This window comes from Mus caroli, chromosome 19, assembly GCF_900094665.2.
Source record: "Mus caroli chromosome 19, CAROLI_EIJ_v1.1, whole genome shotgun sequence".
Lineage (NCBI taxonomy): Eukaryota > Metazoa > Chordata > Mammalia > Rodentia > Muridae > Mus > Mus caroli.
The window spans coordinates 42,119,705-42,146,811 of record NC_034588.1 but is presented as its reverse complement, the minus strand read 5'-3'; the positions used below and the strand labels follow the sequence as shown (position 1 = coordinate 42,146,811).

At 41.2% G+C, this 27,107-nt stretch overlaps 1 protein-coding gene across 10 annotated transcripts in view; it reads right to left on the bottom strand.

Moving 5' to 3' along the window:
• Nucleotides 1-27,107, bottom strand: part of Btrc (beta-transducin repeat containing E3 ubiquitin protein ligase) — a 166,427-nt gene that overhangs the window by 36,811 nt on the left and 102,509 nt on the right. For all 10 annotated transcript variants that reach the window (XM_029472467.1, XM_021151576.2, XM_021151574.2 and 7 more), the window contains one exon: nucleotides 24,633-24,722. In XM_029472467.1, coding sequence (XP_029328327.1) covers nucleotides 24,633-24,722 — 90 coding nt within the window. The remainder of the gene's footprint in view (nucleotides 1-24,632; nucleotides 24,723-27,107) is intronic.

Sequence of the window (27,107 nt, the reverse complement as noted above, 5' to 3'; positions counted from 1 at the left end):
GAATATAACCATTTAGTTCTTCCTCAGAGGAAGAACTGATGCATTAACCTGGACAATAGCAGAACCAGGGGGACAGGTTCTTGCTCCTGTGGCCAGGAGAAACAAGTCCAAACTTGCCAGAATTCTTATTTGTTTTGTTTCTGTGGTTTTGGTTGTATAGCTCAAGCTGGACTTGAATTTGTGATCCTCCTGCCTCATCCACCAGAGTACTGGGAATATAGGTATGAACTACCATGTTTGGCTTGCCACAGTTCTAGGGAGAAAGGCAAAGCTTTTTGGAGGCCCACATTATAGTTTCTAGAGGCTACTGCCAGGTTTTTGTTAAGTAAGAATCTAAAAACAATGATTCTTTTTACTTCCAATGTCTTTCACTTGCTTCTTTCCTAAAGTGCCTTTTAGAAAAGAGTCAATGCTGTCTTGGTTGAGTTGAGGGGAAATGGAAGTGTCTGCAACTTGATCAGTCTGGAGAGACAGGGACGAGTGAGCACGCCTAGGGAAGGAGGTGGTGGAACAGGGCCTCAAAGCAGTTCTGGAGCCCCAGAGGGAGGGATGGGAGCAAGGGAGAGAAGCCCACAGCATCAGAGCAAGTTTCTAGAAAGGAATTCATGAGAAACTGGAAGTGGTTGGGCACAAACCAAACAAGCAGAGGAAGGTAACAAATGCTCAAATGTATGGTCAAGCATGACCTTCGGACCTTCCCACTGTTAGCTCATAAGACGACAATCGCTTCCTGTGACCAAAATATAGTCCTTTCTCTTGTTACTGGGATTGGGAATGAGAGCCCACACGAAAGCAGAGAGCTGAATCTATAGACTGGGGTACACATCCCAACCGAAGTAAACACCTCGGCTCTCAGTGGAGTGAGTGTATTAATATTGTAACAGCTTCTACTAAATATGATTACATATTAGGTGAACTCATAAATATGTCACATCTGATTAGTGAATGTAGAAGACAGGAAGGGGCAGATTTGTCAGCAGAGAGGAAGTTCACATTAAGAATCTGACTGATTTCTAATAACCAGCGAGACAAAGCTTGTGATCATTCCAAAGCTTTTAAATAAAACTCACGAGGAAATGAACGCACAGCATCTCCGTGTATATGATTATTTAAAGACTAGACATTTGCCAATCTTCTATTCACTGATGACAGGAAAAGCCATACATAAAATTCACCCAAGTCAAAGCAAGGCCATTTTGACAGTTTCCTGATGTTTACTGTAGTTAAAGGGACAAGAAAGCCACTTAACATTTTTAAATTTAAAAATTCTTGTCTCTGGTGGTCTCTGGCATTCGACTTTGTAGCTTCCACAGAGATGGGGTTCTTTTGTTCTAAACCAAGGAACTCACTGCAGCTTAATTTCCTGCAGCACTATTATTACAGCCACTAACGACACACACCTCCAAGGCGGGTAAACCCACTGATGTAGACAGTGCCACCTTAAAAGGATTTTTTTGGATGTGTCCTAGTGAGGGGGAAAAAAAGGACATAATGTTTAATTATAAGAAATGATTGAAATAGGCACAGACATACCCCGGGTGCCTCTGCACTGCAGCGAGCTCTAAACTTGTTATCGTTAATGGTTTAAATTTCACTGTGCTAATCATTTCAGGACACAAGCCTTTCTTGATAATCTAATGAATTATTCCAACATCCTTCAGCAAAAAAAAAATCCTCCATGACAGCACTAATTACAAGCCGTTGTCCCAGTGCTTATGTAAAATATGACAGAGCAGCAGCTTAGGGAATTGCAGAAAACTGCTTCTAATTTCCACTGAGAAACTGACAAACACCTCTCTTTCATCTCTCCCAGCTCTCAAGTAAGATTTAACTTTCTCATTTAGTTAATTACCGAGTGAGGATCATCATTTCCCCGGATCGGAGCGGCACAGAGCCTTTATCGTGTTAACTTGTGAACTTGATCGATGGCTGCTGCTAAAACTTAATAACTTCACCCCCTGGCAAATTGTAAGATAAATATAATAGGAGAAACTCTGACAGTAAAAACCTGCCAGAAATGAGCGCTGTGTTTATGTTTCTTTGCAGGCAGCAAAAAAACAACCGACAGCTTATTACTGGTTGCGTGTTACTTATATTTAAAAGACTCCAGGCAGTTAACTTTCTGCGTACTGTTAAAACTTTGCTCATGAGATGGAAAAACAGCACAAGTGTTGCCGACTTGGGAAGTAAGGAAGAAAACACAGGGAGAGGGACAGCACCAGGGACCACATACATTGTGCAGATGTCACGTTTATCATACAAAATGTTTAAGCAGCACAAACAGGCACAACAGTCCTCTTAAAAGAATTCTGGCCTTTTGAAACACTGTAGAACTACAGGGGCAAGGCCCAGGAATTTTACTCACTCGAATTTTTTCGATGACCATGGGTCCATGCCTGAAGAATTCAATTAACCACAGAATTCCTCCATCTCTTCAAAACCCCTGCAGCTAGAAAAGCACTCACTAACTACGCCCGCCCGTTAATCTCATGAATTTGAGTGAAGTGTAGCTCAGGAACAGCCTGATCTGGGCCTTCCATTGAGCCTCGCACTCACCTTCCACACCTAAGCCAAGCCAATCCAGGAAGACATTTTCTGATGAACAGTTCTCTTTAGGGAATTTGAATATAAGCTTGGAATTTTAGCAGTTGATGGAGGGCAAGGTCAGTACACTGCGCAGTCACAGTCTTTATAATCAGCATTATAAAAGACAACAGACAAGGACTAACAATGAGGTATAGACATGGAACACTGCAACTGCATGTGGTGGCTTATGCCTGCTAGCCCAGCTCTCAAGCCTATCGACTGGAGAATCACTGCAAGTTTGAGGCCAGCCTGTGCTAAAATTGAGGCCCTATCTCAAAGCCCATCAATCAAATAACAGAATTACCATTCATTAATGTCTGTTCCTGCCACCTAATGACTGAACAAAAATACATGTGTATATAAACTGCCAAGGCCACTCGTAACACAGAAGCATTAAAGGAAACAGTATGAACTAAATTTGGGGAGGAGATAATCAGGAAAGGTCTCAAAGGACTTCGAGAGGTTAAGCCTCATGTTTGCAATTGTATTTAGCTCCCAATTATGTGCTGCAACAGACCAATACACTAGAGGCTTAATGCTGCAATCCAAAAGACCACCATTTTGAAAGCTGACAAGCTCTGGAAAACTAAACATTAAAGCAGCAAACAGAATCCCTCAGTGCTAGAGAATCAAATCTAATTATTCTGTCTTGCTTTCACTTTCACTATATAATCTATCTGGGGATTAAGGGCTGGGAAGATGGCTCAGTGGGTAAAGTGTTTGCTGTGTAAACATAAGGACCTGGATTCAAACCTCAGAAATTACCACAAAATAAAAATAAAAACCCAGAAATTGTGAATGCTGGTAACCTCAAACATTGGGGGTTGGGGAGATGTGCAGAAAAAGGAATATTCCTGGGGCTCCTTGGCCAGACAGCCTGGACTACTTGGTTAAATCCAAGCTAAGGAAGTGGGAGCCATTCTTGGGGATTCCACCTGAAGACCTCCCGAGGATGAGCATGCTCATGTGGTCCTGTGCACACACCTGTGCACACACTGGTTTTAAAAAGCCCAGAATTTTCACTATAGATAGACAATGTCTATAGATTATTTTTCTATTCTGTTAAAAGAACTATTAGGAGCTACAGCAATGGCTCAGCAGTTAGTTAACAGCACTTGCTGCTCTTACAGAGGACCTGGACTTGGTTCTCAGCACCCACGTGGAGGCTTACAACCATCATAACTTTAGTTCAGGGGATCTGATGTTCTCTCTGACTTCTGCACATACCAGGCATACAGGCACATAGTGCTGACACACACATTGGCAAAACACAACACATAATAAATAAATAAATAAATAAATAAATAACACTTTCAAAAAAGTAAGGTCTGAAGAGATGGCTCAATGGCTAAGAGTACTGACTGCTCTTCCAGAGGTCCTGAGCTCAATTCCCAGCAACCACAGGGTGGCTCACAACTATCTGTAATGGAATCTGATGCCCTCTTCTGGTGTGTCTGAAGACAGCAACATTGTACTCATATACATAAAATAAGTCTTAAAAAAAAAAGTAAAAGAACTATTTGTCGATTATTTGGTGAAAGTGGGGAAGGGAGGGTGTTTTTATGACATCTAGGATACTTTTTCCTTAGCCATAAATTAATTAGAACAAGCAAAATCAATTTTCTTTGTTGAACCCTTAGAGGTCAAGATCTGACCTTGGAATACACAGAATGTTAGGTCATGGTGACTGTGGAAAGGGGAAATGAGCAACAGAAAGGAGGGAGGTGGAGAATGAGGAGGGAGGCATAAAAAAAAAGGGGGGGGGAGGTAAGAATGGAGTGAAGTAAGAATGGAGTGAAGAACAGTGTCTAAATGTGACTGGGAGAAATGAGATGGAGGGCTCAAGTGGATGTGCATGTGTGAGAGAGCAGAAACCGGTGAGGAGGAGCCAGAAGGGTTAGGGGAGAGACTGGGAGGGCAGAGAGATGGTGAGCAGGGAGAAGGAATGAGGACAGAGAGACAGAGCCGATGAGGAGAAGGAAACAGGCCTGACCAAGTGCACAAGGATCTAGCATGACCACCTCCTGCTCTCAAGCAGCAGGATGCGCCGTGGACAAGGAAGTCCTCTCCCCCATGGTGAACCGTAGACACCAGGACGGAGGGGGATTTTGAATACTGGTATTTGATGTCTCAGGCAGAGCAATAAAGCTCAACTACTGGAGTCTGGCCGATTCCTCCCTGTAGCTTCCTCTGTGCAGGCTGCTCCTCTGGGTGTAAAGTGATGTTAATATCACCAAATATCCTAAAGCCTTGGTGATGCTGGAAGTTTAAACTAGGAGGCTTCTCTGCAGCTTCATCTTCACGTCCTTGCCTTCCTTAGCATCAGAAAGCTAAGTTCTGCCATAAGGTCCTGCCTGCCGTGAGAAGCAGAGACACAACTCAAGGTGCATGAGGAGAAAGCCAGGCACTTTACACAAAGCAGGAAACCGGTCATCTTCAGGCTGCGATACTTGGGGTTTTGGTTTTTGTTTGTCTACAAAAGACAGTGACTTGGTATAACTTGTTCTTAATCTAAAGCCTGACTTTGAGGGTGTGGGTGGGGGATAGGCTTTCAAGAAGCCAACTCAGCTTTCTAGAAGAAATTCAACTCTTTCCAAACGCTTGTTAATGCATGTTAAATGCAGCAAGAAATAATCCTAAGAGGCAGGGTGCAGGCCTCTCTGCGCAGTGAAGGAAGTAAATGACTTGTAACTTCTGGAAGTCTTGGTTATCTGCAGGTAAAACTTTAATAACCCTCGGAGCATCGAGGGACTAAAGACATTTCTCTCTGGAATACTTCGGTAATTGTTTTCTTAATTTATCCAGGAAAGGCTTACTTTGGATGCAGCATCTGGGTTTTTTTTTTTTTTAAGGAGAGGTGATCAGAATAACTTGCTCAAACTCACATAAATTAGCAAAGTTCAGACTAAATTTCAAAATGTAGCTGTTATATAAGCTGCATGGGGTTTCTAGAACACAGGTCTGGTTCTTCTTTTTAATAATCAAATTGCTCTCAAGTAAATGGCCGGGCAGGAGCTGGAGACCAGCGCTGCGCCGTAAATACCTTTTGTGTAGCCAAGAGGTTTACGTACACACCACGACCATGAGCATCAACTGAAGCTAGCCCTGATGACAGTCTGCACAAGTTATGCTTATGTATTTAGAATGCTGTAACTATAACCAAATCATAATGAGGTCTTGATCTGATTGCACTACAGCTCCCCACTTACTTGGTCTATAATCCTGGGTAAATTAGTTAACCTTTCTGGGCTTCAACTTCCTTATCTATAAACAGTGACACTCTACTTTGTTGAAAGCACTAACGTTAAGATAAAAGTGAAAAAACATACATAAAAGTATTTAAAGAGAGACCCTAAGAAGGACTAATGATAAGCATGGCTTTCACGTGAAAGAACAGCAACCTACCTCCACACTGTTGGTTATAATTAACTTACCACTTTATTAATGGAATCTTTTGGTTTTTCAACTATATACAGAAACTTTTACTTTCAAAGCAGGCTTTAAGCCTTGGAGGACAGAGATAAATCTTTTGAGTCTATATAGAAGCAGCACAAAAATAGGTGGCAAACTCAATTTTTAGTCCAAACATATAAGGAGTGGCTATCACTTTTTGAGAGCATCCTGGGACAAAATAGATGAAGCCCCCTCATGGCTGCCTGTGTTAACCCTGACTGTCAGTGTGGCATGGCTGCCTATGTTAGCCACTGACTGTCAGTGTGTCAATGCTTTGCCTACAGGAAAACTGGCAAGCTTACCCACTTTCTAAGACTGGCTTCAATGTTTGCATGTAACAAATTTAAAGAATGACCACAAGCTGGGCATGGTGGTTTGAGGCCTATAATTCCAACACTTGGGAAGGGGAGGCAGGAAGGTTTGAATTCAAGGCCAACCTGTATAATGTGTTTGAGATCTACCTGGGCTGCTGCAGAGTGAAACTCACCTGTACAAAGAAACAAAATAATTTCTGAAGCTTAAAAAAAAATTATGTCTTCAGTTAAGGAGTCAAAACTAAACCTCCAAAAAGAAGGAAGACCTATGTCAGCTCAACATTTCCAAACACCCTGGCACTACGGGAGACCCTAGGATGGAGCTGGGAGAAACCTGCCTCCTCACGCTGCCCCACCTCACTCTGCCCCGCCTCTGCATCTGCATTCTCGCTGCTTTTGTACCACCCTCCTTCTCCTTGCCAGGATTTAAGAAAAGGTTTTCTAGAAAACTATCAGTAAATGAATGCTTTTCTCTACTAAAAGTTCCTTTACTTGACACATAGAGGCAAAAGAAATGCTATACACCAACTGGTTTTATTTACTGGCAAAATCCAAGCAGTAGGACTGCACAAAGTCTACGAACAGGTATGAACCCCCTACAGCTTTATTATCAAGAGTTCAGTATCATGTCAGACAGTGACTGCTCTCTGTCCTTTAAATAGCTTGCTGTACTAGATGATTTTCTTTCGGACTCTGAAGGTTATCAACATGCCCACAGGTGGGGTGACACATGGCTACTATAACAAACAAAGAGGACACACACTGGGCCTGGGTTTCCATTTGGAGGAATTAAGTTTCACTGGGCATTAGAAACAGGCACCTACTTCTCTGAGAAGCACTTAAAACTTCATCATCATTACCATTATCATCTTGAGACAGGGTCTCTCTCTATAGCCCTGGCTGTCCTGGAATTCACTATGTAGACCAGGCTAGCTTGAACTCAGAAGAGATCCTGCCTTTGCCTCCTGAGTGCTAGCATTGGAGGTAAGCACCATGATGGCTGACAGCAGTGTTTTTGGTAATGAACAATCCAGTGGGCCTGTGTTTTAAGTAAGAAAGACTGGACAGTGGGCTGACCAGGACAGCAGCAGTAAGAAGACAGGCTAGGGATCAAGACATGTATGTTCATGCCTGTAATCTCAGCACTTGGAAGACTGAGGCAGGAGGATTGCTTCAAGTTCCAGGCCACCCTTAGCTATGCAAGTGAGGTACTGGCTCAAAGAACCAAAGAAGAAACTCAAGCAGGTAAAAAAAGATTAAGACATTTTGGAGAAAAGTTTTAGAGTAACATCATGGAACCAGGGCACACTATGGAGGAAGCAGAAGACTGGACTGTTTTAAAGTTAGGATTGAAGAGTCTCAGAGCGGCTCAAGATCAGGTCCAGTGTCAACTAAGACCTGGGTGACCTTAGCAAGCCCTTCACTCATTCTCCCCCCCTTCTTCTTCAACCACAAAGACTTAACACCACTTGTTCCTGAGGGTTGATATAATAACAGGTCATGTGCACACACATAGGTACAGCATATATGTTCTTAACCAATAAAAGAATTAAAAACAAAATGTAGTGATGATATTAATGTCCTTACTAAACTGCATACTCATAAACGGTTACATAGTCTCTAAGTTTCTTTCTGGGGAGAAAGTTGAGGGAGACACACTATAAAAACAGAGCCTGACTAGAGACACAGGGCTTGGTGTGGGTGCTTACCGCCTGTTCTCCTGGCTTTAATCTCAATCACTGGGCTGGGGGTGCAGGGGTGTGTGTGAGATGGAAGAACCACCATAAAACCACCCCCCTCTCTTACCCACAACCCACGATAGGTGATATTTCTATCCTCTTCCAGAATGCTACAGTAAAAAAAAAAAGGCCAGGCAACACTAAGCACTGGCTGGCGGGGTAGAGGACAAAGGCTCTCTCCTCCTCTGAGGCCAGCAGTTTCTAGTTTCTTTCCTAGTTTCATATACATGTGAATGTATTTCATCTACATATTCATGAAATGATACCTGTGAGTGTTTTTTTTTTTAATTATCAAAAGCTGAAAGAAACCCAAATGTTTGCCTACAGTGAAATGTATAAATGGTAAGAAACATCTACTGTGAAATATTACCACATACAGACTGCAATTACCTGCGACAGCGTGGATGATTCTGAAATATTTTTTTGCCCAACTGACCACATACTGTAAGGGCTGCATGCCCTGTGTTTCAGAGCCAGGCAGAGCTAAGATAAGGAGCCGGAGGGGAGGGTTATGTTATCCCCAGGAGGGCAGTAGCTGACTTGGGGTAGGAGTGGGCTCTTAGGTTCCCTCTCAAACAGCTAGACTGCTGTTATACAGGCCTGTTCACTTTGAAGAAACTCATCAACTCCAGAAACTCCTAACATCACTAGATTAAATTCACACAATCCGTCTGGTTCTTGATAGACTGTCCTAACCTTTATTTTCTGATATAAAGAAAGGAGTCATTAAACTTAAAAAAAAAAATTTTTTTTTTAAATTTTACTACAAAAGAGCCTGAGATTCTATCTCCTACCCTGTGGCCACTCACAGACAATGGTTCCCACATGCTCTGAGCAAGGTTAGAGCTCCCTCTAGCACTTTTAACTAAGGCAACACTGCAGGCCCTTACAGAGCTGACACAATTTGGTGCTGCCCACGGTTAAATGCAATATGGTGATTTTTATTTTTAATTTGCTTTAATTGTTGCTATCATATGAATAATTAATAGACTGCTTATACCAGTTTTGTAAAGTTCACAGTACAGAAAGCCAGGAGAGAAATATCTACTTACAAAGGAGGCTTAAAAATGGTTATAACTGCTATAATATGAGAGAATTTGGAATATTTATTCATGATTTGTGGCAACATTATGTTCTACCAACAAAGAAACATGCTACTAAAAGCACTTCCTACTAGAAACATCTCCCCGTCTCATCTGTGCTGCTGGCTGCATAGCCACTGAGCCCACAGGGTTGTAGGAGTAAAGTAGGTCAGGGCTGGGAGGACCTTGCTCTTCGGTGGAGGACAACCGCACGATGTGGCTGCAAACATTTAACCCAATTCCACCCACTCTAAGGCAAGTCTTCACTAGCATTTACTGAGCCCCTGGACGACAGAGGCTACTGAACTACTGAGTCTAGATTCTTTCCCATGTCTTTGCAAACTCCTTTGCACTGGTACTCCAGCCAGTGAGAATTTTGACTGCATCAATGACTCTACCCAACAAAGTCTACTTCATGCTTGAGTGTCATCACAAAGTATAGTTTAGACACAATATTGTAATCCTACACGATCTACATAGAATTTGGGCAGATGCTGAAAGTTCAACAATTGTAGCATATTATCTATATCGTCATTCTGGGAAAGCAGCCAGAAGCAAAGGGTTCATTTTTCACGGCTGAATTTCAACCCCACACACTGTAAGAAACACTGCTTACTAAAATTCTTGTCAAAAATCAATACACATATAATATCAGATAATAAGTTCCTTGAACCATGAAGAATGAAAAAAATACAGTTTTCTTAAAGGTAAATTCATTAAGGAAGACTAATGGGGACTATCCTATAGCTTGCATTCTGAAAATTAAGAATTTTTTTGAATAATGATATGAAACAAGCTTTAGCTGTTTTTAAAATGACCCTCTTTATTTATTTATTTGTCTATTTGTTGGTTTGTTTTGTGTGTGTTGGGGGCATATGTGGAGGTCAGAGGACCACCTGTGGAAGGCAGCTCTCTCCTACAGTGTGGAGCCTGGGGACTTGGACTTAGGTCATTCAGTACTATAACAAGTACCTTTACCTACTGAGCCATCTCACCAGCCCCCCCCCCCCCGTTCCCTCCCTGCATGAGCAGTGCAAGCAGTGAGTGAGCACATGTGAGTGGAGGCCAGAAGGGGCCCTTGGTGTCTTTCTCCATCTCGCTACACCTTTCTTACTGAGCTTTCTCAGTTTGAATCCAGAGCTCACCTATTTGTCTAGTAAAGTGATCTAGCTCCAAAGAACCCCATCTTTGTTTCCTAGCATATCACAGGGGTCCCCGAAACCACCGGAATTGATGTGGGTTTTGAGAATCTAAACTTCAGCTCTCATGCTTGCGTTCTTTACCAAGCCGAGTCGGCCCTTAGCCCTCATTAGCTTTTTTTTTTTTTTTAGTATAAAAATTCCTTTCAAAAGTAAATGAAGCTAATGCAGTGGGGTAATCTCTGCACTCAGGAGGCTGAGGCAGGAAACTGCGGAATTTACAGACTAGTCAGAGTTACACATTGAGAACCTCACAAAATAAAAGGGGGGTGGGGCTGGGGACAGAGACAGAGAAGGAAACTGAAGGAAGTATTATGTGTATGTGTGTGTGACAGAATAGTATATTTGTGATCAAGGAAGTTTAGCAATTTTCTAAAGTACATTTTTACCATTTTACTTTTATTATTTGAAAAGATGAATAGCAGCCTGTGTGACTTCTCACTCATGTCCGGGCACATTCCACCAAGCCTGTATATTATATGGTAGACATCAGTCTTTTCTTCACATTCCATAAAGCCACCTTAGTGTGGCCACATTAACATGGCCACAGTGATTCCAAAGGCTGATCAAACCAGGAGTGAAATATCAGCTGAAAGCAGTCCTTCATCAACCTATGGAGAGCCTCCATCACAACCGCGCCTCCCTCAGACAGGAGTCACTACAGCTTCCTTTCAGTTCACCTGTGTCTGCTGGGAGCTCTATCATCAACTAGAACAAGAATGACAGCTCTAAATGAACACGACAGAAAAGCTAGTGGATGCTGCCTCTTGGTTTAGCCATTTCGCTCTCTTTTGTAGCAACCAAAGGCTTCAGAATTCTGGCATTAATTAAGCAACAGTTTTATTACACACAATCAAAGCCTGGAAGAAAATCCTAACCGACAACAAGAGGAGATTACAAGGTTCAGTAAACACTTGTGGTTTTGTGTGGTTGCTAATTGAGGGGTTTAAAATTTTTATCATCAATACAGAGTGCTGAAGAGAACAAGGAGCTTCAGACGCACTGCTGTGGGGTAATTTTTCTAGAGCCAACTCACACACTGCCGCCATCACCACTTCGCTACTTTGACAGTTACTTTAACATTTAGCCAACACCACAGGCAACCTTTTAGACAATCCTCCTCTTCTGCAGCGTCTACTTTAGTCTTCTATGCACTAACACACGTAAACAGTGGTTGAAAGCACAGGGCCATGTTTCTAGATTGTCTGAATTAAAATTCATGTTTTGTGGTGTCTTCTCTGCCTGATCAGAATTAAAGTTAACCAAGTGCACAGCAGGACAAACGTGTATAAAATCTTTAGGTAGAAGTGTGATGCATTACACGCCCAGTCAACAGTAGTGCAAAAGGGTTTCCAACCTAGTTCTTTAAAAACAAATTTGGGATGACATGCTGGCTCAGTGGGTAAAGGCACTTGCCGCCAAACCTCATGAACCAGATGTGGTCTCATAGAATGGAGGGAGAACACCCACATCTGTGAGTTGTTCTCTGAACTCCATACACAGGAATGTACATGTATACTTGAACATACTCTGCAAACAAACACACAAAGAAAATGTAAAACACATAATTCATGACATTTTATTTCAAGCCAATGAAACTCAACAAATAATGTGAGACTCTACTTCCCACAAAAGAAAAATAATCCTAAGTAAGCTACACAGTTTGTCTTCCATACAATCCAACTTTTACAGGTAATATGAGCCAGGCATAGTGACTCATGCTTGAAATCCCAGAATGCAGGAGCCTGAGAGGCACAATGTTCAGAGTTTGAGCTCAGCTTAGACCACACAGCAAATTCCAAGCCAGCCTGGGTACAGAGTGAGACGTTGTTTAAAACAAACAGAAAAACTAAGAAAGGCTTAAAACAAAAACTAAAACTTAAAACAAAAATTAATAAATAAGACTAAGTACTAATACTAAAAAAAACCAAAAATTAATAAATGATAGGCTGACTATATAAATGAAATAACTCATTTTATACATTTTCAGTGGAGGCAAGGCAGAACATAGCTAACAGTTTGAGTCTCAAGCTTTTGAAGTTTCAAAAGCACTAAATAATGGCATTATGTTTGTAGTCAATGACCACCTAAACAACCAATGAAAAGGTAGTAGTAATAAAATCATTTAGTATAGAAAACTATGTCACTGCAAATGAAATATTGTAATCTGGATACACATAATTTTAATAGTTTACTTATCAGGACAAAATGTAAAACAAAAGCTTTGTTTCATGGAATTAATACATTTCAGAAATCATTTCTTTGCCCTAAGTTATTATCCAGGGAAAAATTTAAAGAAAATTTCTCATCTACCAGCTTTAAAGTAGGAAATGACACAGAGTTAATCTTTAAAAACAATGTAACTCAAGATTGAAGAAAACGTTTTTCTCCTACCAAGATTTCTCATCTTATTATCAACCTGTCATTCGTAAGTCTAAAAAGTCACCCAGGTCACTAAGAAACAACTTGAAAAGCACTAATAAACAGTGAACAAACAAACAAAACAACAACAACAACACCCCGACCACCTGGTGGTGACAGGGCATAAACTTCAGCAAAAATCAATCAATCAATCAATCAATCAATCAATCACCAAAACTAAACCAAAAGCCCAGCCCAGCCCAACCAACAATAAAACCCCAACCCCCCCCCCCCCCCCCCGAGCATGCTGGTATTACAAAATGAATGGTAAAGCAATTTCACATCTCTAGAGGCAAGAAACCATTAACCTCTCATCAGGGAGGCGAACTTAAGCACTTCAGGGTCTAGGCTAGCCTGGGTTACAGACTGAGACCTTTTATTCGAAAACAATAAGGAGGAGGAGGGAGGAGGAGGAGGAGGAGGAGGAGGAGGAGGAGGAAGAGGAGGAGAATGGTGAGGGTGAGGAAGAGGAAGAGGAGGAAGAGGAGGGAGAGGGGGAGCACGGGGATGATGGGCAATGCCAGTAATATCCAGGAAACTGATTTTTAAGGTCTATAATTAAACTGTCAGGTCGATAATAACTCCAAACCCAAGAGTAAGAAAAAAATACAAACCGAAAATGAACCTCACACACTGATGTAAATAAAGCTACTCTTTAGGTTGCCCATTAATCCACAAGTGGCACATTCATCTTATTTACAGTATTATACCCCCTGCCATGATATTCCATTACAGAGTCACGCTACAGACTCCATAGTTAACACTGTAGGAAACATTCCTTCTTAAACATGGCTTTCTCCCTATAGTTCTCTTTTGGCTCCCTCTTATATCTAGGAAAAAATAGTATAATTAAATTTCTTATGCTCATTGATATTTCTAGAAAGTATGGCTTAAATCCGAAGTGCTGTTTGAAGAACACTGTTAAATTTATGTTCCATCTTCTAGAACTACTTTAGCATCCCTGGGTCTCATCATTTCAGTTCTTTTGTGAGCAAGAGCTTCTTGTGTGACTTTATAAATTTGTACAGGAAATTCACATAACAATTATCTGTCAAAAATTCCTATTCTTTCCCAGAGAATGAATGCGTAGACAGTCATACCCGCAGACTCTCTAACCACTGATCCTTACGCTAGCCTCCTTTTCTGAGAGAGAAGATCTCCCAGTCTAACTAAATCCTGACCCCCTCAGATACTCTGTGTGCATAACCAGCAACCTTTGTAATCTAGAAGCACAAATAGAAACAAAACGATTTGGATAGAAAACCAGAGCTTTGAAGCCTTAAAGGGCAATGGTTTTTGGCCTTTTTTTATATTAACTTATTTACTATACATGTGCACAAGCATGTACATACATGTCCATGCGTGAATATGACACAGCCTGTATGTGAAGATGAAAAAAATTTACAGGATTCAGTTCTCTCCTTCCATGGAGTCAGTGGGGGACACTACTCAGGACTGTCAAGCTGGGCAGCGGGCACCTTTACCTGGTAAGCTGTCTTGTCAGACCAGGAGGTTATGCTTTCAATTGTCAAAATTAATAACTAAGTTTAAGTGGGGAAAGAGGTTTTGGTATAAAGACTAACATAACAACGCATGCTTATACTTTGAAGAGCTGTATTCCAGAACAACTTTTATGAGTTGTTTATGAGTAATGTGCATGCATGCATATCTGCGCCATGTACAGGTCTAATGCCCTTGGAGGGCAACCGTGGGCATCAGGTTCCCTTGTGGTCTACCATGTACAAATTAAACCTGGATCCTCTGCAAGAACAAGTGCTCTTAGCCACCAGGCCATCTCTCCAGCCCCAGAGTAACTTTTAAAACAACTACCAAGATGTGAGTCACCAGTCTGAGCTGCTTGTATACTGTGCCCCACTCATTCTCTATGCAGAACATGAGGTATGAAGTCACCCGAGTCCCTCTGAATGGAGTCCCATATACTGCTTGTCAGGTAAGTGATTACTATGTATTACTGACTAAGCAGCTAGCACTAACAGAATTCCTGAATGGGTAACCTGAAGGGCTGAATTTTCTGAATGCAGATACTGAATAAGCAGTAAAGGGGAGGGGCAGCAGGAAGGTGGGAATAACCCCTCCTAGACGTCAAAGCAGAAATCAAATGGAGAAAAATTCTAAAGGGCAGTGGACTGGTTGGAGAATACATGAGGCCTCAATATACTATTGAAAAGAATTCTGGTGAGCAAGGGTTTTGAGTTCAGAGAAATCTCAACTGAAATCTTGTTTCTTTAACTTAAAGACTGGGGATGGGGTGGGGTGGGGTAGTGGTCAAGTCCTCTAAGCTTCAGGGTTCATCATCAGGTTTGCATTTGAAACTGATAACTCATAGATATAGTCCTGCAGGACTTAAATGCAGAGCCTCAAAACCACATTAATGTATTTGCTTTTCCTCAAACTTTTGAGTAGAAAGAAGACTGAAATTATAGGAAAAAGAACATTTGAGTGGGGGGCCCACATTTGCCTAGCACGTACCATGTACTGAATAGATCTCTATTACTGAGTGTGAGAATGGGGTGCATAGAAACAAAATGGACATTTAAATCTTCACAAGGTGCTAGGTGTGGGGTGCACATCTGTGATATGAGCACTTGGGAAGCGAAGGAAGAAGGGCTGAGTTCCAGGCTTGGCTGGGCCACATAGCTAGTGTGTTTCAAAATCAAACCTGAGTTTTATCAAGGAATGAAGGCAGTTGCGGTGTGTGTGAGTGTAGGACCCTAACAGCCTCACAGGTCCACCCATCTCCTCCATAAGAACCTGAAACAAGCAGGAACTGGGTAAGTTCCTAAGGACTAAGGACAATTTCTCAAGGCTGAGCCCATGGGTTATGCTGAGGTGGGAAGAACTTAAGATGGCTGGGTACTTTGCTCTTCTAGGAAGTTAAAGGGAGTTCCTTACCTACTTAGAAGGGACATTTATAAAATTCCTAGTATAAACAATAAAAACCTACAAGACAGAGCCCTAGTCCCTGATGGCAGAAGGCATCTTTCTGGAGAAGAGCTGAGTATCAGCAGACTTCCAGGACAGATGAGCTCCCGATTCTCATGAAGGAAGGACAACAGTGCTAAATCCTTAAAGAAGCCGGTCCTAGACTGGGAAAGCATTTACAAGCTGAAGTCACAGTACGAGAATAACATTTTACATGTGTGGGTCCTGGCTCATGGGCTTGGGAAGGTCCAAAAGAAGGGCTCAGGTTTCAGAAACTTGTAAATGACCTTCTTCCACCATGTGACCAAAACATGATTCATGGGGAGCTTGTGAGCCCAGGCTTCTGAAACCTTCAAAAGCTCAGAAAGGAGGATGTGTTTCTCTGCCAATATCCATGAGAGAATAAAAATCCCTCTTCCACATTAAGGAATAGAATGGGCTTTAAAAATATTAATATGAGCAACAAATTCAATATACTGAAGTATGTATCTGGAGACTCCTGGACACTATCTGCTATCATGTCATTGATCCTAAAAATGGCTTATACAAATTTCAGTCAAAGCTCACCATTAATTAAAATTCTGCTCTGACAGTATTAAGTATTTTGAGGGGAGAGGGAGGTCAGACATGAAGTGCCTTTGTTTTCTGTTTTACACGAAAGCATGGTACTAGGGCCTCGAGTGTCTATCTTACAGCTATAGGCCTAATGAGCTATAGAAATGACATAATCTATAACAGTTGTAAATGATTGAACAAGTCCTATTAGCTATGATGAGAAAAGACTGTCCTCTACAGAATCTAAATATTTTAGAGTATAGAATAGCTTTTTTAACCTACCAATTCTAAACTCAGATAGGTATATATAATCAAATTGTATTAACCCATTTAATAATGCTTAAGCCAATTAATTGTTCAAATCAAGAAATAAAGCTTAGTTTCTATACATTTGAATCCATCACATAGCATGCATTAAATGGCTTTTACAGTAAGCCATTACTTTTAAAGGGTAAAGACTAGAACATTGTGAAGTGCTTTGTCATCCTATACTTTCCCAAAGGATATAAAAAACACATTCTTGGGCTGGAGGGACAGCTCAGTGGTCTTTCAGAGGACTTGAGTTCGGTTCTCAGCACCCACATGATGGTTTTCAACCATCCATAACTCAAGTTCCAAGGGATCCATCTCCCCCTTCTGACTTCCAAGGGCACCAGGCACACATATGGTACACATACATACAGAAAACCACTCATACACATAAAATAAAAAATAAATAAATCGAAATAAGCACATGCTCATTTGGCTAAAAGTTTCTCTCATTAATATCTTCCATTGTTCTACACAAATGTTCTATTATAAGAATGATTAACAAGGTTACGACATTATTATAACTGAGCTTTAAATGAATCAATCAGCTTTTAGGTTCATAGATTTTCTTTTATCCCCCTCTTCCTTCCATAAACATCATACTTGATTGATATTCAATTCTCAATTACATAAATTGAAATAACACAGTGCCAACATTGAGAAGCCAATGGCACAAGAAATATACAAACAAAACAGCAAATTCCCTAATAAACAGAACCAGGAAAGGAACCCAATTTCAATATGCCACGGCTTGCTGCCTGGAGTTTGCTCCTCTTTTAAATAACTCAAAGTGACAGAATCCTCCAATCCATAAAACCCTTGTGTTACTTGCAGTGAAAAACTCCACAATGAAGGAATGAGGTAGGGGGGCTGGCAGGGCAGAACTTCATAGAATCTAATTCCTATGGTTACTCATTTTATTTGTTTGTTTTTGTTTTAATCAAAATGCAAAACCCAGAATACAATACCAAAGAAAGTATTAGCAATCAAAACCCTAAATAATCCCCAAAGAATTAGAGCTTATAGATTATTAATACATTTGACTGTATTTGTGGCATTTCTTTGGAAAGGGAGGGGGGGCACTTCTTAAAATCTGTAATGGAGCTCTGGGGCAGAATTGCCATGCGCACACAGCAGGAGAGAGGCAGCAACTACACACAGCTTTCTCACCCTCCAGAAACTGTGCCTGGCACTGTGCAGCTGAGGAGCTGTCTTCACCATGCTCTCTGTTTCTGCTCTTGCTAATTAAAAGGTTGATCACAGAACAATGCTCTTCTCATTAATTTCTGTGTTCCAATTGGGCAGGATCCCTGCTTACCCCACCTGATCTTTTCACACGGCTGAAGTTAATGTGACAGGAGGCTGAAGATGGATTACCTGCTGCCATACTGCCCATCGCCTCCAATCAGGAGCTATCTGTGTAAACTGATTGTTCTAATTTGCTCTCATTATTTTTACAATATCAGGAGAAAATAACGCACACAGCTCACTGTCAAAGTCATGAAAATCAGCCATTAGTTAAACCCAGACGCGGGGTGGCTTTATTGGAGGCGCTGCAGTTTATTGATGTAGCCCTAGTCACACAGGCACCATTGCTCCACTAGAAGGAAATGTTTCTACAGAAAGTAAATATTTATTGTGATAATACCCACAGCAACAGGGTATTCTGGAGAATCCTGGGCCTATTTTGAAAGTGTGGTTTTGACACAAATCATGTAGCAATGAAGGGATGGGTTGGCATAAGAAAGCAGGGAACATTTCATACAGTCAGAAGCATGAAAATGCATCTATTAACTGATATCTGTAAAGCATTCTCTACCTCCCTTACCTCGTACAAATAAAAACCTCAGTCTGTGACTATATACACCAATCAATAAGAAAGTGTACTTCAAATATGTTCTCTAATATTTTTTATAAAACAGAAATACTATTACCTAGGAACCTGAGCTATTTCTGTAAGAATAATACAGGTATATTTTAACTAACATCGTACTTGTAATCAATGTAAGTTTTCAACAAACTTAATTGGTAATCCTAATACTCCAGATATTCACAGTTTAGAATTCAATACCATGTAGGCAGTCTAGTACAGTAAGTCAAGCAAACAAGCTGGGCTGAACCCCTTTCAGTAAGCAGTGGTTTACTATAGCAGACAGCAGAACTCTGCAAAAGGTTCTTTGGTGAGATAACATTGCAGGGATTTGTCCTGGGCACAAACATACAGTATATGTGAATACATATAATATATTCATGTAATACTAAACTTCCAAGGCAAAGGGTTTAATTTTGACATTTGTAGGCTTACCTAGCTAAGAACATCTTGTTAATGCTACCCAAAATACATTTTTAGGGAGCTTGGAGAGTGGGGGTACAAATAACAGAAACCAATGCTTTTAATAATAAAGGAATCTGATGAATCCATACACTTTCCCTCATCTTGCTTCTTTGGAACTAGAAGGAAACATGGCTCCCTTCTGTTTTCTTTCTACACTGAGATTCCTAGGTAATGTGAAGGCAAGAGTGTGCCCTTCTTGCTGCTCCCCCTTTAATGGCCACTTTTCTTTTTCTAAGAAACATGTGCCATGCCTTTCTCCTTAAAATTCCTGCACTAAAAGACTGCACCATACTGCACTCCACAAAACGTGCTGATGGCGCCAATTACAAGCCCCCAGCCGAACGCTCCAGCCCCCACCATTCGGGCAGATTTATGCGGACTCTTGCCGACGTTATTACAAGTCAGAGTTTATTGGGAAATTGTTACATTATGCGGAGTGTCTAACAAATTGCTTATGCTGCTATAATTGGATTACAACAGCCGCTTGCTCCCACCGGTAAGATTAGGCAAGTAGGACTCCTGCCGATCTCTGAGCGTTAGCAGTAATTTTATTTGCCTTGCCTCTCTCTTTCCTAACAACATGCCTCTCTCCCTGCCAGCTGTCTGCTGAAAAGGCACAGGCTTGTTCCTTGGCCCTAACAATGCAATTACAGCCCCGCAGATCGCACTGTTTGTGCATTAAGTACAGAGCCAAAACGAGGCGAATTGATCGTTTGACTTTTGGAGAAGGCATGTGATCTCTGTGCGGGCGATCCGGCACGCATCAGTAGGCAGTGCTGCAGTTGATTCCTGATGAAGGCCTTCCTTCTCTCACCTCTCTTCTCCCATAGCCTTTCCTTCTTCACTGAGGAAGACGCTGACTGGGCTCATCTCATGCTGATCTACATCAACCCACAAAGACAAACTCAATCTTATTGGCTCCCTGGCTAGATTGAAATGTGAACAGGGTCTTTTGAGCATCTTGGAAGTGCCTCAGCCAGATAGATCAGTGGCCTCCAACAGCTGAACCACGCTGTCCAAAAAAGCGTTCGTAGAGAGTTCACTGAGAAAGAGAAGTTTACACAGGCACTGGAGTTGGAATGGCTTTCTCAGCAGCTCTGCTTTATTCAAGGGCCATGGAGAAGCAGTGCTGAGCCCTGTGTCTGCCTGTCTGTTGGAAGACGCTGGAGGCCAGTGTGCACAATCAATGCAGCTCAACTCCAGGCTTCAGAACAAGCAGGCTGAGCTCCACTCCAGGCAAAGTTTTAAACACGTTTTGTTGACAGCTTTCAGTTTCTTGTTTCTTCCTCTTGTATGTTTAACAACTAGTGCCTGTAGCAACATGCCTGCACAGTGACTGGAGACTGGGAGATCGTTCATGATGATTCTTGGATGGGTCTGGACTTTTGAAAATCAATTCTCTTTTGAACTTAATTTAAATTTGATCAATTTTAACACTGACTAAGATCTTTATGGACACTTGCTTTATCAATGGTATGTACTACTTCAGGCTTCTGTCATACAACAAATGTGTTGTCAATCTGTTAATCCGTTTTGTTTCAAATCTTTTGAGACAAAAACTCACGCACAACTATAGTGAGTGTATCCCACATTAGCTTGACAAGCACACACTCTAACCAATAAGTTGCTTTATTGTGTATTTCTGAAAACCTTGGTAACAAACAGGTGAGTTCTGAATTTCATTCCTGGCTTCTTTACACAGTATTATACTTCTGAGATTTCCCCAATCATACTGGTCCTGATGATACAATTACACCTTGCTGTGTCCACCACAAAGCTAAGTTAAGGTCTGTCAGAAGGGCCTCCATGAACAGACTTGCTCTTGTGGAACACTATATTAGAGAAGCCTGTTAACATGTAGTTTAAAACTCAGAAGAAACTCTGAACAGCTGAAATGCCTTATAAATAGCACAGACCCAGAGGAAGTGCAAACGTCTGCACTGTGAATTGTAGATCTTAATTACCGACAATGGCTGGTACAGCAAGTAGCACGGAAAAAAAGTGAAACAGTTGCACTGTTCATGGTTGGCAATAATTCTTCAGGAAAATATTTACTATCAATCAGTTATGAGAAAAGGGACTCTGTGCTCGTAAAACAGCACGTTGCTTCTCATACCAGGACCATTTTGCTTCAGCATAATCTGAATTTAAACAGCTTGTTTCCTGCGGATATAATTTTGGAAATAAATAAAACAAGTCTTCTATCAAAATCTGGAGTGAGTGGGAAGGAACATCACATTTTTCTGTCTCGGTTTCAAACAGATTATTATCTCAAATAAAACCCAGTAATAACAAAATAACAACAACAACAGATACAGAACGTATACAAGACCACTGAATGGGCTTATTCCAAACAAAGACAGAACTACCCCTGTCTAGGCCAGGAATCAAGGTAGAAGTATTTGAACAACTCAATTTTAACTATACATGTTTATGGAACGGGTGTGGGATATAAAGGTAAATTATGGAAAAGCCTCAAACCAAAATTTTCTGTAGTACATCAATAAAGTCAATAGAAAGATAACATAAAAATTAATGTTCTTAGTTTTCTTTCATAATTAAAAAACATGAAGGTTGACAATTAGGTACGATGTGATTATGGATTTGAGAGACTGAGTTGACAGTCAGTAATGACTGTCCATTTAAAGCTACAATAAATACAGAGCTCATCATCTCCAGACGAGCGTCCTAACTCCAGCGCTGTGAGCAGACAGAAGGCTCTAAACTCAACTAGCGAGGCATGGTGGGGCACCCCTCTAATCCCAGCACAAGTGGGTTTCTGTGAGTTCAAGGCCAGAATGGTTCACACAGCCAGGGTTACCAGAGGCAGACAGACAGACAGACAGAAAAGGTAAACTATATACAAGATACTTCATGGCTTCAAATATTATCCGGAGCACTCCCCACTTTTAGTTTTAAATATTTTCTTGAACCTTTTTCCATCAAGCTAAGTTTCAGTCAGGAGACTGCTGTGAAGGTAACTTATGAAACAGCTGCGCTTTCTTACATTTTATTGCAAATTAAAGGGAGTGCCCTTTCCATACAGGAACTGCAAAACTAGAGTACCCAACAGAGGAGAGCTACACACAAAATAATATAGGGTTCATTTCTGCTTTTGAGAAGAACCAATACCTTCTGTAAAATGCAAACAAGCAATATTTAATAAAAAGGCTATAATTGTACTTATACCTAAACCAAAATATGGACCTGCAGGCAACCCTGGAGCACAATTTGAATCAGTAGCAAACAAACCATTGCTAAAAAGTAAAGGTGAGGAAAAAGAAACAAAAAAATGTTTAAAGATCCACAAACATAACTTTGAGTCATTTCTTTCAAAGGTCAAGCAGTAAATGAGGCCCAGAGAGACAGCATGAAATCACGAGACAGACAGAGCATGTTTAGCAGGGAGAGAGGACAACTCTCATTGGTGCCATGCTACTGTATTGTGGTAAACATTTTTTTCAGTTATGTATTTTTATCTGACAATCTGGCTCAAATCTGAAGCAATGAACTAGAAGACAGGATGTGGGCCAGTAAAGAGAAGCAGGAAGTTGGTTGTGTTCCAACTGGAAATTATAGAAATCATTATTCAATTAGAGTGGTTAAGGGGACAATGAGAGAAAATAGGTGTCAGAATAATGTTAAGACAGGCAGGAATGGGAGGAGAAGGTCACCATCTGGGAGCAAGGAGACAGACATGATGAGCAGCAATGAGCAAACATTTCCTCACTCAAGAGCACGGAAGAAATTACACCACTGTGCCAGATGCCAGAAGATTTCTAACTGTGCACTACTCAAGTAGAGGGTAGAAAAGGAAACAACCCCACCCCCACACGGTAGAGACTCACAGCAACACGGCTAAGGAGTTCAGAAACACTGGCTTACCAAGTAGAGAAAAACAAAAGGAGCAGATGCTCAGTTGGCCAGCTCTCAAGGAAACTCATTAAATTGTCGCCCTGTCGCCGTGTCTTTGGGTTGGTGCTCATGTTAAGACTTTGCCATGTTTAGCAGAAGGAACCCACTTGTGACGAAAGCGAGAGCAGCGCGCACAAGCGTGAAAGCACACTTTCTCCACCCAGTCCCCACCCGGGGTCCAAGTGGCACCTGCAAGCTGTTACTAAGGAACTGAAAATTAAATCTAACTTACATTAATCCTCACTTTTGTAGCAAATTAAGATGTGGACTTAATACACAATTGATGAACCTACCTTTTGCTGCTATAATTTAAAATAAATCGGACATTACTCATACGGCTAATTCCAATGGCTATGTGTAATATGTTTTCAGCTAATGAAGCAGGGTTAAGAGATTACCATATGTTTTAGGAAATAGAATAAAAACTAGTATTGCTACTATGTAACAATAACTTTGATTGTGTTGCTCTCTAACCACCTCGTGTATGAGAACAGTCTTCAGGAACAGAATTAGTAGAAGATCCAGGAGAGCCTGGCTTACTGCTTTCATCCTGAGACTACTCATAGCAAGGCTCCATCTACCAAGATGTGAACTTTTAAGTAGACATTAAATCTATTGTCACAATCATATAAAAATTATTTTTATAAGCTACTGTTTATATTTTGTTGTAATAACCCAAAAGAAATAAGACAGCTTTTCTTGAATTTTATAAGATAGAGCTTACATGATATAAACAAAGTCTTACCTCTAATAGTAAATAAGAAAGAATAGATTAAGCTGAAATTTGGAAAAATTGCAAAACAACAAAATCCTAAATGGTAATAAAGATTATTTTTGTAGAAAAACAGAAATAATGCCTGTGTACCATGCACGCGAAGTGTTTACATTGGCCACAAGATGAAACTGGATCCCCTGAACTGTAGTTACAGATGGTTGTAAAGCCACCATGTGGGTGCTGGGAATTAAACCTGGATCCTGTACAAGATCAAACTCTGATCTTAACCACTGAGCCATCTCTTCAGCTCTGAAGATTTTAATTTTAAATATTGTTTTTGTATCTAGAGATATAGCACATATTCGTACATGAAAGACTTAGGCCATATGGACAGATAAAAACAGTTTCTCATTCAAAATCACCAAATGTGACATTTCTTTTGGCTTTGGTTTTTGGAGACAGGGTTTCTCTAGGTAGCCCTGGCTGTCCTATAACTTGCTTTGTAGACCAGGCTGGTCTCTGCCTTCCAATGGGCTTAAAGGCATATGCGGCTATGCCTGGCCAAGTAACAGTGGCACAACATAACTGGATCTCTGCTCAAGCTGTCAGCGTCAGTCTATCTCCAGAGTACTACACCCACTCTTAGGGAGGCCAGCCTTGGTGGTACTTGTCTTTAATCTCAGTACTCGAGAGGCCGAGGCAGGCAGATCTCTGAGTTCAAGGCTAGTCTGGTCAACTTCGTGAGCTCTAGAACAGCAACGGCTATGTAGACAAAACAAAACAACTGAACAATAAAAACGAGACAGGAAGGAAGGTACGAAATAAACTGTTCATCATCTTATAATAACTCACTAATCTGCATAACTGAATAAAAAGATTCTGTTGTGACTCAAGAGAAAGAAAACCTAGCTTTCAGTTCATTCTGTATAAAATAACACCTGCTATATATATTGTCTTCATAAATATATGATCTTATGATCACCTGTCGTGACAGCACTGAGTAAAGACACCCACAGGCGCAGCTCTGGGCAGTGTGCTCTATTAACTGCTGAGCACGGTTACTTACTTTGGCCACACAATTTTCAGTCTTCATAGCAGTGCTTGTTAGACATACTGTCTCTTGGTTTATGCAAAGCCTGGCACAGCTGTTGTAAGTCTGTAGAGACAATTTTCAAGAAAAAAAAAATCAGTTTTTTTTTTTTTTTGGTAACGATACTGAAACACTGACACACATAGCTGTCAAGTTCTCTTCAATTTCTCTAAATCAACATACAATTCTATTTGTAAACCCAAGATTTGTAGTCGCTGAGGGGCCAAGCAGAGAGGAGGAGGAAAGGACAGAGTCCATGAAAGCCAGTGGTGTGCCCATGAATAAGTATGTGAGCAGTGAATTCACGGTAGGAATGGGAGATAGAGAATTGGATATGCAAGTTTTTAAAATGCAAAATTTAACCATATGTGGTATAATCCCAACACTATAGAGGCCAAAGTGAGAAGATTTTAAGTCTGAAACTAGTCTGGGCAACAAAGTGATAAAACCTGTGAACCAATCAGTGGGGAGGATTGTAAATTAGAAGCCAGACCAGGCTATACAGCCATTTCCAGGCCAGCCTGGATTACACAGCTGGATCTTTCAACCACCACCACAAAAGAAAACAGAAGAAAGAAAGAGGAGATCTCAAGTATGACTGGGAGCCTAATTAGAAGAAAATAATACACAGAGCACTGGGAAGAGGCTACAGTGTTGGCTGCACTACAGTCTATCTTTATGGTAAAATGCTTTCTTCACTCACCCCACATACAGCCCTGTGTAGCCCTGTCTGTCCTGGAACTCAGAGATCCACCCGTCTCTACCTCCTGAGTGCCTGGATTAAAGGCAGGCACAACACACCCATGGATAAAACATATTTTAAAACATTTCTTTACTTTTAGTTTATGTGCATTGGTGTTTTGCCTGCATGTATTCTGTGTGAGGGTGCAGGATCCCATAGAACTGGAGTAACAGACATTTGTAAGCTGCCATGTGGTTGTTGGGAATCGAACTCTGATACCCTGGAAGAGCAGCTAGTGCTCTTTACTGCTGATCTATCTCTCCAGCTCCAAATGCAATGCTTTTTTTTTTTAAAGATTTATTTATTATTATATCTAAGTACACTGTAGCTGTCTTCAGATGCACCAGAAGAGGGTGTCAGATCTCATTACGGATGGTTGTGAGCCACCATGTGGTTGCTGAGATTTGAACTCAGGACCTTCAGAAGAGCAGTCAGTGCTCTTAACCACTGAGCCATCTCTCCAGCCCCGCAATGCTTTTTTTAAGAACTAAAATAAAAACTATTTTATGTGTTTGAGTGTTTTCCTTGCAAGTATGTCTGCGCACCATGAGTGCAGTGCTCACAGAGGCCAGAAGAGGGCACCACATCTCCCTTGGACAGGGGTTACAGATAACTGTGAGTCCTCTGAGTCAAATCCTCTAGAAGAGTACTGTGTTCTTAACCACCAGCCATTTCTCTAGCTCCCAAAAAGCATTACTGATAACTGTCAATGTATCAGGGAAATAAAAGACAATGTACTCTTTAGTTTTTCACTGTTGTTTTAGGTTTTCTCTCTTTAAATAAAGATTTATCTTTAATTATGTGTATACCTGTGTTTGATTATGTCCACCTATGTGCTGGTGACCACAAAAAGCAACTAGATGTGTGTGAGGTTCCTCTGGAGCTGGAATCCCAGGCAATTGTGAGCTGTCTGACATGGGTGCCAAGAATCAAACTTAGCCCTCTCCAAAAGCAGTAAGTGCCCTTGACCTCTAAGCTCTGCAGCACTCAGTTATCCCTACTTGAGACAGAATCTCACAATATAGTCCTGGCTGTCCTTGAAACTTGCAGCCATCTGTTCTCTCCTGCCTCAGCCTCCTGGGTATGTTTCCAATCTAAAATTGTTGTGGCTAGCATAGAATCTATAGGTAATTGTTCTCCGCTTATGCATGCATGCATGAGAATCACCTGGGACCTGCTGAAGCATAATTCCCAGCAGAGGCTGACACTGCTGGCCTGGGAGTAGTCTTTGAGAACCAACATAAATGTTTGTGTTGGAATTAAGGTGAGACTAGATAAGCCACAATCACTTAACATTTTAAAACCCTATTTTATGAATTGAGATAAGTTCTAGATTTACTTAAGTTAGGAAGATTTATTTTTTTACACTTCCGTAACTCAGCCACCCACTACTATCAACACTTCCCAGAGCTAAGAAGCCGGGGCTGCAGCTATAACTCGGTGGTAAAGGACACATCTGCCGAGCAAGCATCAAGCTCTAGCTTCAATCCCAAGCACCACAACACCCAGGGAAGCACCGAGCCAGGCACAGCGGCACACACCTACACACCCTGCCATTCAGCACCTCATATGGGGAGATAATAAGTTGAGCCCAACTTGGGCTACATGAAAAGACTGCTTGGTTATGGGATGGATCCCTGGATACGGCAGTCTCTAAATGGTCCATCCTTTCATCACAGCTACGAACTTTGTCTCTGTAACTCCTTCCC